The sequence below is a fragment of the Astyanax mexicanus genome, chromosome 1 (genome assembly GCF_023375975.1).
Source record: "Astyanax mexicanus isolate ESR-SI-001 chromosome 1, AstMex3_surface, whole genome shotgun sequence".
In the NCBI taxonomy this organism is placed as follows: Eukaryota; Metazoa; Chordata; class Actinopteri; order Characiformes; family Acestrorhamphidae; genus Astyanax; species Astyanax mexicanus.
The window spans coordinates 81,766,919-81,780,645 of record NC_064408.1 but is presented as its reverse complement, the minus strand read 5'-3'; the positions used below and the strand labels follow the sequence as shown (position 1 = coordinate 81,780,645).

At 37.2% G+C, this 13,727-nt stretch overlaps 1 protein-coding gene across 3 annotated transcripts in view; it reads left to right on the top strand.

The window, feature by feature from the left end:
- Positions 1-13,727, top strand: part of tbc1d32 (TBC1 domain family, member 32) — a 66,496-nt gene that overhangs the window by 11,355 nt on the left and 41,414 nt on the right. For all 3 annotated transcript variants that reach the window (XR_007440972.1, XM_022661980.2, XM_049484324.1), the window contains 9 exons: positions 1,251-1,393; positions 1,772-1,899; positions 2,250-2,451; positions 3,788-3,867; positions 5,276-5,414; positions 5,545-5,632; positions 6,165-6,283; positions 6,979-7,098; positions 8,631-8,719. Coding sequence is in view for 2 of the 3 variants with exons in the window: in XM_022661980.2 (XP_022517701.2) it covers positions 1,251-1,393; positions 1,772-1,899; positions 2,250-2,451; positions 3,788-3,867; positions 5,276-5,414; positions 5,545-5,632; positions 6,165-6,283; positions 6,979-7,098; positions 8,631-8,719 (1,108 nt within the window). In the remaining variant the exon portion in view is untranslated. The remainder of the gene's footprint in view (positions 1-1,250; positions 1,394-1,771; positions 1,900-2,249; positions 2,452-3,787; positions 3,868-5,275; positions 5,415-5,544; positions 5,633-6,164; positions 6,284-6,978; positions 7,099-8,630; positions 8,720-13,727) is intronic.

The following is a 13,727-nucleotide window of genomic DNA, read 5'->3' as shown; positions in this document are numbered from 1 at the left end:
ACAGCTTAGCGAAAGGCAGCACAGATTTGAGTGCTCCATGATACATCAGCACCTTTCCATCCAGTGTCAAATCAAACCATTATGGATGTGTGAGGGTGGCAAGAAGACAAACCCCAAATCTGTACTTTTTATCATACTGACGCTAGTAACTAAAAGTTTAACTGTGAAATAATAAGAAGTATCATTTTCTGTTTAGACTTAAACTAAACCTCTCACCGATTAACTAAAATTTTATTCCAAAGCTGGGGGTTTTGTATGAAAAAAACAAAACTCTTTTACCTGTATTAGCTTGCACAAGTTATGTATGGGAGTAAATATCAAAAACAGAATTTTGCACTTAGTACGGATTATGGCTGTCAGCCTGTGTAGAGTTGACTGATAATATTATATATCATATCATATTGTTAAATTTTCTTCTAAGGACATAGGTCTTGTAGTAGTCCAACCTTGAGGGAATAATGCAAATATCATAGGTGATAGTACAAGCATGTGTGATTTACTTAATTGTTTGTACAAAATTTAAACCCACAAAAATGAAGTCAAATAGCAAAAATGTATAACATTTTTTTTACTCGTTAATTTTGCTCCTTCTTTCACTGTTGCATTTATTAGTGATGTCAAACATGTCCACATTGGGCTGGTGTGGCTGCAGGTTTTCATTCTAAACAATCAGCAGCATACCTGATTCCACTTGTTTAATGAGTTGGTCAGTATTTAAAAAACTGATCACATGACGTCTGTTTTGGTGGAATGAAGCCCAATGTGGAACAAGTTTGACACCCTTGGCATAAGTTGCATAGCTTAAATGTAAATTTGTCTGGGTTTTTTTTTTTGTTTTTTTTTTTAAAGAATTGCAATACTGCCATTTAAAAATATTTTAATTTATTTGTATGTTTATATTAGCACAGCAGAACAGCAGCTTTTACCTCACATCACTGTTGAGAATTTGCCACTGCCATGTTGATAGCACAGCGGTCTTGAAATGATCCACTGTTCATATAGGATAGATGGGGTAGTCCTTTGGTTTTCCTGTCCATCAATGGACAGCGTGTAAAAGGTGAACTGTGCCCTAACAGTCAAACTACAGTCAGTAATTCTCAGCCTACAAAGCACACCTATAGTATATAGTTTGTGTTACTGATATAATGTCTGATGTGCGTAGTTGTAAATTCTGCACAAAACTGTCAACTTAGAGTATATGTATGTACAAATATGTATATGATTATTCCTGTATGTGTTTTGTTGTGTAGACTCACTTTGTCCCACTGCCCTGGTGATGGAGGTCCTAAAAACCCTATGTGAACGAACTGAGTGTGCTGTGGAGTGTATCTACCAAACCCCTGTCATAGAGACCCTGCTGGCCCCCATCCTTGCTTTACTCAAAGGAATGCCGGTCAGTAGCTCATAGACATTCTGTTTTTGCTTCATGTTGCAGTCTAGACAGTTGTACCAATGTGGAAATATGTCACTGACCTTCTTTTTTTTCATATATAGACTAGTTTCATTGAGAGTTTTACTGCCTGTCATAGAAAACTGCTGGGCCCCAGCCCAGCGCTGTAAATTTTTATACTCCATACACAGCCATGCTTCACTACGGGAAATATATATACCGCTCCAGGAGTTTCCCATAAATATTTATGTTAAGACAATGCATAGTATAGCTACAGTTATTTTTTCCCCTTCAGATATCGCAGTTTGTAGCTGTCTGATGTTATTCTTTATGCACTGCACAATTTGCTCAAAGCCTTTTCAATTTGTTTTCGTGTCACAGGCCAAATTAAACTCTCCAGAAAGTAGCCTCACGCACATTGCGGACACGCTGGCAAGAATCACCACCACCCAGCGTGGGCTGGCATTGTTTCTTTATGAGAGAAAGCTTGTCTGTGCTGAGGGTGAAGGGTAAGCAAATCTAATTTCGCACTTAGGTTTATGTTTTATTGCTTTTGTCTGCATGTGTGACCATGCAGGTAATCTCCTTGCACACCACAGAGACGATGGGCTTCTTATCAACTCTAAATTCATTTTCCAAACAGTTCTATAAAAACTCATATGCCTCCAGCTCTCGACACAAATTCACTTACAAGACCTCACTTCAAATGTTCATCTGAGTGGTTTACATTTGAAGCAGTAGCTCAGCTTATCTCAAATGTAACAGAATAGTACAGAAGACAGGTTGTCACAGATTTGGTAATGCTACCTGACATGTAATAATTGCATGGTACTGTTTTTTTCTTTTTTCTTTTTTTTAGTATCTCAGCAGCCCATGTTATAGTGCAGTTTACACAAAGGCTGTTGGCTAAGGAGTTGCCCGCATCCACAGAGCTGGAAAACTCCCCCGCTGTGAAGGGGGCCTTCATCTTTGTGTGCCACCAGATGTACAACACCTGCGAAGGGCTGCAGGTGCTCAGGCCCTACAGCCTGCATGAGTGTATTGCTAAAGCCTGGAGAAAGGTAACTCCATTACTATTAATGCTGAGCACTTACAGATCTCTCTCACACACACATTTGTGTATATATTGTAAATATATATATAGTATGTGGTCTGGTTTGGTGCACACACTCATAGAGAGAATATTCAGGATATATTTATTTTTTTATAAAATTAATGTTTGCAGCTATGTTTCTGTCTTCAAATTGCAAATGTCGTGACTTCATAGGCCCTGCATTCTTTAATATCTTGATATATATCATCGAAAATAGAACATTTGCAATGTAAATCTTTTCCAATATCGTGCAGCCCTAATTTAGACTTTAGGGGGTCTCAAAATGATTTTGCATTAATTAACATGCATTAATTGGTGTTGGTAATTCCACAACAATTATCCATGTGTTTTAGTCTTAGTTTATTGATTTATGCAATCAAAGCCTACTGTAGCAGTTTGGATCTTGAACTTTGTTTATGTTTTTTTTTTTTTCTCTCCAAAATCAGTTCAAATGCATGTTTTATTTATATGCTATATTTGCATGCGTGCATCATTATAACTTCTAATCTCTATACATTATGGACAAAAGTCTTACCATTCTATAAGATATCCTATTCTAAATGGCCACCCCTTGCAACTTTGACAGCAGGTTTGCAGCTTTACACAGTCTGTAACTGTGTGTTTTCTGATTCTTCATGACTGAGTTGCTGTTTTCAGTAATACTACTCAGTTGACACTAGAGTATCTTAATGTGAAGAAATTGGACCAATTGGCTGGTTACACGAGTATCATCCTGTTACAGTGCCACGATGGAATTCAGTGAGCTCTTTGGAATAACCCATACTTTCACTAAAGCTTACTGTATAAGGCTAGGTGCTTGTTTTTTACTCCTATGAACTGAATATACACCTATAGACTGAAGAGCAGCTGCATTCAATGATAAAGTTGTATGTCCAATACATTTATTCATATAGTTAATCAAAATGTAAATGTAAATGTAAACTCTTATTGAGTCTGTAGACTCTTATTGAGATGAAGTTTGATCTGTGTTCATGTCATTGTTATTCATGACCGTTAGTCACAGGTGGTGGGTGTATGTTCTCAGAGCTTGTGTGAGAAGCAGCAGTGACAGATGGCCATAGCTGTGTGTGTGTGTGTGTGTGTGTGTGTGTGTGTGTGTGTTACTTTCTCTACTGTCAGTAATGAGACCTAGTGAGGATGCTGTGCTTTGATGGGATGAGACTGTGGAGTGTGAGAAATCAGTGTTACTTGTGGTAATGAGCTAAAGAGAAGAGTGTGTGTTGTTGTGTGTGTTGTTGTGTTGCATGGACACTCTGGCTTACTGTGAGACATTTTGCCCACAGACAAGCTCCCTATCAGAGAGAGTCCCCACCCCTGTCCCTGGAGCCGTCACATCATCATCCTCTCAAGATCTCCAAAATGCGTGAGTCACTCACTCACTCACTCACTCACTCACTCACTCTATTGCACTCACTTGCTCTCACTCATTCTCTTGCTCTCACTCACTCACTCTTTCTTTTGCACTTACTCACTAACTTTCTCTCACTCTTTCTCTTGCTGTCACACTCACTCACTCACTCACTCTATTGCGCTCACTTTCTCTCACTCATTCTCTTGCTCTCACTCACTCTCACTCTTTCTTTTGCACTTACTAACTTTCTCTCACTCTTTCTCTTATTGTCACTCTCACTCACTCACTCACTCACTCACTCACTCACTCACTCACTCACTCACTCACTCACTCACTCACTCACTCACTCACTCACTCACTTTCTGTCTTTTAACGCCACCCTTTTAACTCATTCATTTGCTCTCACTTAATTCATTTGCTATTTCTTTCCCAGTTACTCATTCATCAGTGTGCTTATACTGTCAGTTAAGTCAACGTTTGTGACATTGCATTGTAAATAACAACACAAACCACTTCTCTCTAACATACACTCTCTTTTACTGTATCTTCATCTGCATATCTCTCTATCTTTATCTCTGTTTATGTCTCTAACTATCTTTATATTACTTTCTCAGCAGTAATTTCTGTTATGTGTGTCTCTCCCTCTGGATCTCTCTCATTATTGCCCTGATTGCATCAAATAAAATAGTATCTATGGGGCACAAAACACACTATGACAACAGAAAACATAACAACAATATTAAAAGACAAATCAGTAGTGGTGTCAATCGATTAAAACATTTAATCCAATTAATCACAACAAAATTCTGTGATCAACTGCGATTAATCACATTTGTTTTTCCCCAGAAGCGAATTTTTATAGTGGATAATTAAAATGTAACTAAAAGAATGAATGTAAGAAATGTAAAATGCAATTACTGCATATTAGTGGTGTCAATTAAAATTATAATATATACTTGTATGTTTGAGGGGAGAAAATCAACGTAGGGTGCTGGAATAAAGAATGCATGATAATTGTAGATGTCTCGGGCTGGTCTTCAGCCAGATAACAGATCAGTGCGTTGTGCGGGGGCGGGGCAGATTACGGCAGAAGTAGGGGTCAAACTTGGTGCCAATTGACTTGCGTTAAAAAAATAGTAACGCGTTACTGATTCCAAATTAACAGCGTGCTTTAACTCTTTAATGTTGACAGCCCTACAAATCAGCGATTTTCATTTCAGCCTTTGCCTTTAACTCATCTGTGCATTGAACATTCACATACATTCACCTCTCAGTCTCACTCATTTTCTTTCTTTCTTTCTTTCTTTCTCTCTCTCTCTTTCACTTATTCATACAGTCTGTCTGTATTGCTTGTGTTAAATGCGATTATTAATGCTGATTATTAGTAAGCACTCCCTCTCCCTTTTCTCCTGAACTGCAGAGTTGCCTGGGAGGAGGTGCTGCTGGACAATCTGCTGAACTTTGCAGCCACACCTAAAGGCCTGCTGTTGCTTCAGCAAACCGGAGCTATCCATGAGTGTGTCACCTACATGTTTTCTAGGTTCACCAAAAAGCTTCAGGTACCATTTTAGGCCAAATCAAGCAGAACTGCACACACATTTAAATGGGTTATAGGCAGGTTAGTGTTCCCTAAGGCTGCCTGTCAAAGCTACTGTATTATTGTACCTTTCCCTGTCCCGTTTGCTGCAGGTGTCCAGGTGTGAGAAGTTTGGCTATGGTGTAATGGTGACCCAGGTTGCAGCTACAGCTCCTGGTATTGTGGCTTTGCACAGTTCTGGTAAGTTTGTGGCTTTTGGAAAAAGAAATGTGCATGATCTTCATAACAATTAAGCCAAATGGTATATAAAATGAAAATATAAAACAAAATAGATTAAGTCACCTTTTACCAGTAGAAATATCTGTCCTTACTCTAACATAAAAACAGAAACAAGACATTCAGGAAATAAGTCCTTTATTTTAAATAATCTACACTTGTACAGATGTGTTTGTGGTGTAATATATATAAAGCTATTTATTTTTTTATTAAAGCTATTTAATTTTTGTCATGTTTATTTCTGTGTGAACTAGTTTGACTGATTATCAGATGTTGATATAAGAGAATCATAACATCAATTTCCTAAATCATCTTCTTTAATAATTTTCTGTTTTTATTAAAGTCTAATCTGTTGCTATTTAGGCAGCATATGGTGATGTATATGCAATAGAGTCATTGTTAGAAACATGATTGTGTTGTCTGGGGAATATTTTATGTTTTTTTTTTTTTTTTTGTTTTTTTTTTTCAAATTACTGAACTATAAATGGTCTTCCAGGTTTCATCCAGGCCATTGTGGTTGAGCTGTGGTCAACATTGGAATGTGGCAGAGAGGACATAAGAGTTGTCCATCCCAAATCTACTCCAATGGATCCCATTGACAGAAGCTGCCTGAAGGTCTAATCATTTGTCTTTCTGATCTGTATCTTCTAAATGTGTTGCTCTGCATTATCAGTGGACTTTCTTCAGGGTGGCAGGTGTTTGACTTTAGCTTAAAACTGTCAAAGTTAATATTGTATGTAAGACCCCCTGAATATACCTCACAGACTCCTTAGACCTCACTTTGATGACCATTGTTTAATGCTATAAATGCTATCATGCTCTACATTAAATGCTTTAATTGCATTTCTTAATTTTTATTTCCTTAAAATACAATCATAGTAAAGTCTTGCATGAATTAGGTATTATGTGTTTTATGTTTATTTTAAACTATTTCTTTAAAACATTATAATAAACACAAGTATCATACATCTAAACCTAAAGATCTATATTGCTGACTTTCTCTGATTCCTTTTCATGCCAACATATAAATGTTTTTGGAAAACAACATTCGGAAGTGCTTGCATTAATATTTAACTTAAGCATATGTGCTTTTAGTTCAAAGGTGCATGGGGTTGCTTTGATCTTATTTCTTGCGTTGGAGGTATTTAGTGCAAAATATTATTTATGCACCCCAGCAGGGCATCCAAATATTAGCTGCAGGAGTTAAACTGAGCTTTGAATTTCCAGCTGTGACCTGCAGTAGCTCAGAGTGGCCTGTATTTGAACTGCTGTTTATGTTTGTGTGTGTGTGTGTGTGTGTGTGTTTGCAGTCCTTCGTAACACTAGTGAACCTGCTGTCCTCTCCACATGCTGTGTGGGAACTGCTAGGCCACCAAGCTCTACCCAACAAGATCGAGTACAACCTGAGGGAAATGCCCACATCTATAATTGTAAGTCTCTCAACAACTCAATCACACATTAAAACTGAATATACAAAATAGATGGGCCTCCTCCTGTGTTCTTATTTAGCAGTAGGGTATATACTGTATATCCTTTTGTATCAGTTTATAGTTTAACCCAACTTCTCTTCGATTCATTCGGACTTATTGCTTTTCTGCAAAATCTGCAGTTTTGTATGATGAATAGGCCAAACATGTTTTTTATATATTGCTTTTATATATGATCGTCTTTTGATGGGAAGAAAAAGTATAATTTGTCTAAATTATCCCCTGAAACTGATGTAGAAGCAGTGGGAGTTGAGCAATTGGCCATCATTGGGGTGCAAGCATTATGCGAAATTACAAAGCCAGTAGAGCACAATGATGGCCTCTAATTCTAATAAATGTGGGTTTTCAACATGACATTTTTGGCCATTACTTGGATTTGCATAGTTGGTCAATTTTAATTATTTAACAGCAATAAGCCCTCTCTGTTTGATCCTCAAATGCATCAAAATACTCTTCTTAAAATCACTTAAAATGTTTTTTTTAGTAAAGAAGCCACTGGACCCCACTACAGGGGACTAGCTTTTGAACTTCTCACCTTTTTTAAACATTTTTGACATGTTTATGTCAAGAAACAGAAAAAAATGCACTTTACAAAAACAATAGTTCAATTAAGGAGTTAAATGTCAGAATTAATGGCTGGTAAAGTGCTAAAAAGATGCAAAGTGCAAATACTTGCGGAGTCTAAAAGGCACAGGTGAACGGTTGTTTTTTTGTTAGTGTGCTATTGAAAATTAAATAATTTTTTTACACATCTGACAGATTCCGTTAACAGCTTTGTATTTTTCCAGGATGTCAGAAATGTAATTAGTAGCCCATTTAGTGATTTATATGCTGGCTATAGAATTTTAAAGTCTCTTTAATAGCTGGCATGAGTATGTCAGTGCTGCATTCAAACCTATTTCTATCTAAGCTAATGTAACACAAGTAACATGCACTCTGACCCTAGAAATTGTCTTAATGCAAACAGCATGCCTAAATCACATACTTGCTACACACTAGAATTGTTTAAAATATATGTAGTTGCGTGGTTTCTGACATTGTGTGATATTATGTTATCTTTAAAAATTGGCAAATAACAGATTTTGCAGCTAAACCTAGTACTGGAAGGCATCTTAAAGGTTTTTCCCCATAATGTAGCTCACTTCTATTAAAATAAAATATGTCATACAGTGTCATAAACCACATAAGCAAGTTGCAGCTGTGGTAGAAGCAGAATTCAGATACCAAACATGTCTTGGCTGTTAACTATGTTTAAAGTAAGTGGGAAAATTATGTATATTAAAAAAATAATAAATAAATAAATAACATAGGTGCTGTTATTACATCTGCAGATTGCCTTTCAGCCTTAGGAGGGCAGACTTTGACCAAAGATGAGTTAGTCTTCGATGAAGGAGTTCTAGCATCTGTTTTTCATCATCCTCAGCTACCCTTATTTTATCTTAACGTCAGATACTCTTCTTTTGTTCTCTCTTCAGGATGTGATGGACCGCCTCATTGTTATTAGCTCAGATGCAAAGATACACTCCCTGTTCAACTATGAGCAGTCACACACGTTTGGCCTGAGGTGAGATCAATAGTTCTCTAACCTTCTTCTCTTTCATTCATTGTGACCGAAGAATGGCAAGAAAAGAATAGCAGCACCTTTTAAAGATTAGCTCTCTTTTTTTTTTTTTTTTTTTTTAGTACTTTGTTCGTTCTCCCACCCCTCAGATCGATGCAGGATTGATTCAGTTCTCTGTGTTTTCCGTGTGATTATACAGAATTACTGCCAGATATAGGATTAGGAAAAGGATCAGTCACAGAGAGGATGTTAAAGTGAACAGTGTTCAGCCAACCATTAAAATGAAGATAGAGGAAAAAATGTATTCACTGGAGTGTCTGCTACAGGCAAAGCTCGGGCTCATATATCTGCCGCCGCTGCTGCTGCTGCAATTAGATCCACTGCAGAGCTTATTTATATTAATAAGGAGTATTTCAGTGTTTTTATTATGAGCATGATATACCATAGTCCTTCACTTTATTGCTTCATAAACCATGCCATGCCCTAGGTGTCTGAGGCGAGCGAAAATAATGAACACCGAAGCTCAAGATCAAATTTACTTCCGTAGTTGAAGATGCAGGAGATCAAATGATGTTTTATGCAGTGTGGAAAAGTTGAAGCTGTGAAGGCACATTCATGTTAGCAGCTTCCAGAGATATCCATGGTGAAATATCACCATAACACCCCACAACCTATCTAGCCCATGGTAAAGCATGCTATCATGGATCGTCTCCAGCTCAGTGCTTGGAATCCTCCCAGACCCTTTTCACACATGCTCCTATTGCTAAGTGCCTCCCACAATGCAGGCACATGCCATTTGTGCCAAGTGTTAATTTGACAGCAAGGGTGTTATGTTCTGAGATCGAAGTTCCTTTACTGGATGAGATGCTTAATGAATGTTGTGGGTGTGTGTCTATGTATTGATGTATTGATTTGTGTGTGTGTGTGCTCATGTTATTTGGTGTTACCGAGCTTGCTTTCTTTTTTTTTATACTTTCAGCTAACAGAATTTGTTTAATCTGCAAATATATGGTTGTGGTCGATACTTTACACAGTGAATATAAATGCAATGGCAATAGTGAGCTTTCAGTGAGCTGTTCTTATTTTTACTAATTTTCTCTTAGCAAGTAGCACTTTGACCATCAGCAAGGTCCTGATAAAATTGTGGTTGGATATTTGGCTGCTCTTTTTGGCAGAATTGTTAAAGTTTGATTAAACGTTAAACTTTAAAGTATTTGGATTGTGTTCAGGACTTTAGAAAGGCCTTACTAAAATTATAATTTTAGCTTGCTTTCAGGAATGTGAGTTTTGGATCAATTTCCTGTTAGAACACCAATTGTGACCAAGTTTTAGCCATCTATTCAGTGTTTTGAGGTTATGCTAAAGAATTCTATGGTAGTTTCTCAATATACCATCCACTTTGTGAAATATACCAGTTCTGCTGGCAACATCATAACTATAGATTCTGATACTACTACCACCACCATGCTTAACAGTTGGTACAGTTTTCTTTGGGTTAAATTCCCTGCCTATATTCCTCCATGTATACATCTGATCATCATAGTCAAACAACTTTAATTATTGTTTCATTTGATCATAAAATTATTTTTTCGTTGCCCATGTGGTCAACTGCAAATTCCACTCCGTCTCATGCTTTAGCTAATTAGAAGTTGGCATTAAATCAAATTAAATGGTATATTAACTGAAAACTGAAAATGGAAGTCTTATTAAAGCACATAAAAAAATATATGTTTGTTATGTAGCATTCACTCCCAAAGGCACTGTATTTATGGAATTAACATGCAACAATTAACACATTTACATAATTATATCTGTTTTACTAGACAACAATAGCATTGATTTTTAAAGAAGGTATGAAGTTTTGAATGCTTCTTCTTTTACTTTTTTACCTAGCTATCATCTTTCATCAGTAGAAAAGGTCAGAATTGGAAAAAAAGGGATTTTTTAACTATTTTTTAACTGTTTATTCGCTGCTTTATATGACAAACAGTATTTCTTCTTTATGGTTATCAGGGTTTTTAAAATGTAGTTTGAGTGCAGCAGGTTCAACTTGGCACCACAACAGGGACTCAGCATTGGACATTACATGTTATAGCAAAATACTGCAGCTGGGCTGCTAATCATGCCCATGAATTGGACTTGATTATTTTGCTGCACTTTTACTTATGGTGAAAGGTTTATGAAACAAGCTTACGGTTTTAAAAAATACAGAAAATTAACTTGAACAATAATAGACATATAGTTCTGTAACTTCTATTCTAGTCCAAGTCCTGTTATTTTTGGTGATTTCTTTTAATCTGTGATACAGAGCTGTATAATGGCAAAAGTAACAGATACAGAATGCTGATATGATCTCTGTATTTTACTGACCTTTAAATCAATTTAAATAACTGGATATTGAAATAAGTCACTCTATTCTTAGGGAAACTGCAGGCTGATAAAGGCTTGCACTGCTGGATCTCTCACTGCGTATCTGTCTGTCTTTCTGACTGACTGAATGTGCCGTCACACTGGATACACACTATATATTATCATCTCTGCCATTAATCATCTTCTCACAGACACAGCCAACCTCCCACATGCCAATACAACATCTACTGCAGCCATCAAATAGGCTACTGGCACTGTATCACATACTGCTATATAAAACCATGAGCAAAAGAATGGGCACAGTTCTGACTCCAAGATGACTGCTATTACGTTTCTTAGATATGCACCAAAATTTGGTTTGTCTTTAAAAACTGAGACAGTGTTAAACTATTCAAAGAGACAAGTACACTAAGGAAGAAATGTTAAAGATTCTTCCCTTTTTTAAAGGGAACTATGTTGTGATCTTTATACAGATTTTTTTAAGTCTGGTCTCTTCCTCTGAAGCTAGAATCATCTAATGGCTCATGTACACACCCTTTACGTACAAAACATACAAAACAGCAGAAATGTCTTCAGAAAATTCTAGCATAGTTTTCTTTTCCTCCAGAGTTTATTCCTTGTTCTTTCCATTTGTCAGTGGTCATGTTATGCTTGGCTTATAGTGCATACACTGCCTCTATGAGTAATACACTGTAGTACAGCTCCGTTGTGCACGTGTCCATATATGTATTTGCTTTTAGAGATTTACAGTGAGTGAGATGAACATCCCAGAGTTAAAGCTGTTCTATATGAAGGAATAAAATCATTTCAGGGTGGTGTGCAGGACTGATCAACAGTTACCAGAAACCTTTAGTTGCAGTTATTGTTGTAAAGAGGGGATCACACCAGATACTGAAATCAAAGGTTCACATATTTTGACACTCACAAATATGTAGTATTAGATCATTTTCCTTAATAAATAATGAACTATGTATAATATTGTGTCCAATTTGTTTAAATGACCACTATGTAACTAATTTTCAGTGGTAAATGATAAAATGATCAAGATGTATCATCAGATATTAAGGAAACATGTTGAATGAAAGCACTGGCAGCTCTTGTCAGCACGGCTTCAGCAATACGTTCCTATTTTAAATGTGCAGGCCGTCCTGGGGTTTTGTGTTTGTTTTGTCCTCTTACTCCTCCTGCTGCTCGTTCCCCAACTAACTCCAGTTGCCAGCACTACAGCAGCGCAGCACAGCAAAGGAGCTAGCAGAGCTGGTTCAGTTAAACCTTAGCTGCTACACAGCTTAAAAAGCCGCAGCATGTCTCAAAAAAGCTCAGTGACCAAAGCAGGAATATAACAAGAGTAAATACTGGCAGTGAGTTCGAACAGTGGAGACTTAGAGCTCAAAAAGACTACAAGACCGACCCCGGAGCAGACTACTCTCTGTGTTTTTTTGAAATTGGACTGCTGTAGCCACACACTCGCTCTCAGGTCCTACATAATGCACCTTTAACTAGGTTCTCTTTGGCTATGTTCACATTACCAGTCTGAAGTGACTCAAATCTGATTTTTTGCTCAAAGTGGCTCAGATCTGATTTTTTTCATGGCTGTGTTTTCATGGCTTAAGCCACTTTCATATGTGGTCCTAATTTGGACACGTATCCGATCCATGGACATGCGACATGAATGTAAATGGTCAAATCACAATGTATGCGTCTTTTTGCTTTTTTAAACATGAATTACGTGCTTCTCTCTCACACTCACACTCATCTCTTGGTGCAGCTGTGCAGCTATAGCTGGTAAAAACAGCAAAAGCAAACCGCCTGGCCTTTTTTCACCTCCTCGACCTGAGCATGAGATTCAGATCAGCTGTTTACTCTCCACTCCAGCAAAAATGCTCCACATATGATCTGCTAACACATCCATTTCACCTTTATAAAACTACAAGTCATCTCTCTAATATGAGGTTTTTTGTTGTTGGTGAAGAAGGAGACGTTTAAACACGTACCAGTGTGCGAATGTGAGGTGTTTCAGATTCATAGATTCATTCACATTACACACAGATACAGGTTACTTACTTCTGTGAATGTAAACCAAATCTGATCTGAGCAGGAAATTGGATTTGAGCAATCAGGCTTGCAATCAGCCCTCTCTGTATTTGTGTGTTTTGAAATACTTTATAGTAAAACAATAGAAGCATCCTTAGAGTCGTTACAGTGTCCATTTTTCAGCATCAGAGCTATGAAAGATTTCCATTTCGTTATAGATTACTATGTCATATAATCATGTGTCAGTGATGTTGGCACCTAAGTGGCATGTGATATGGCTGGCTGGTTAAACATTATTGATTACTCCTGTCATCAGGAGGTCACAAGTTCAATCTCTTGACAATACCACAGAACCTTGCGGTCGGAAGACTTTTAAAACCACCCCTTACACGTCATGTTTACCTACAAAAGATTTTTACAAAATACCTTAATACAATTCTTTGGAATGTATGAGTGAGTTTTATAGGTGTGGTTCTCTTTGTGGTGCTGATTAGAGCACAGAAACAGTGGCGAGAACTTCCTTTATTAGTAATGACAGACACAGTAGCACAGGGTGTGGATAGTAGGAGTAATAGTAGATAACTTTTTGACTAACACAAAGTTCACT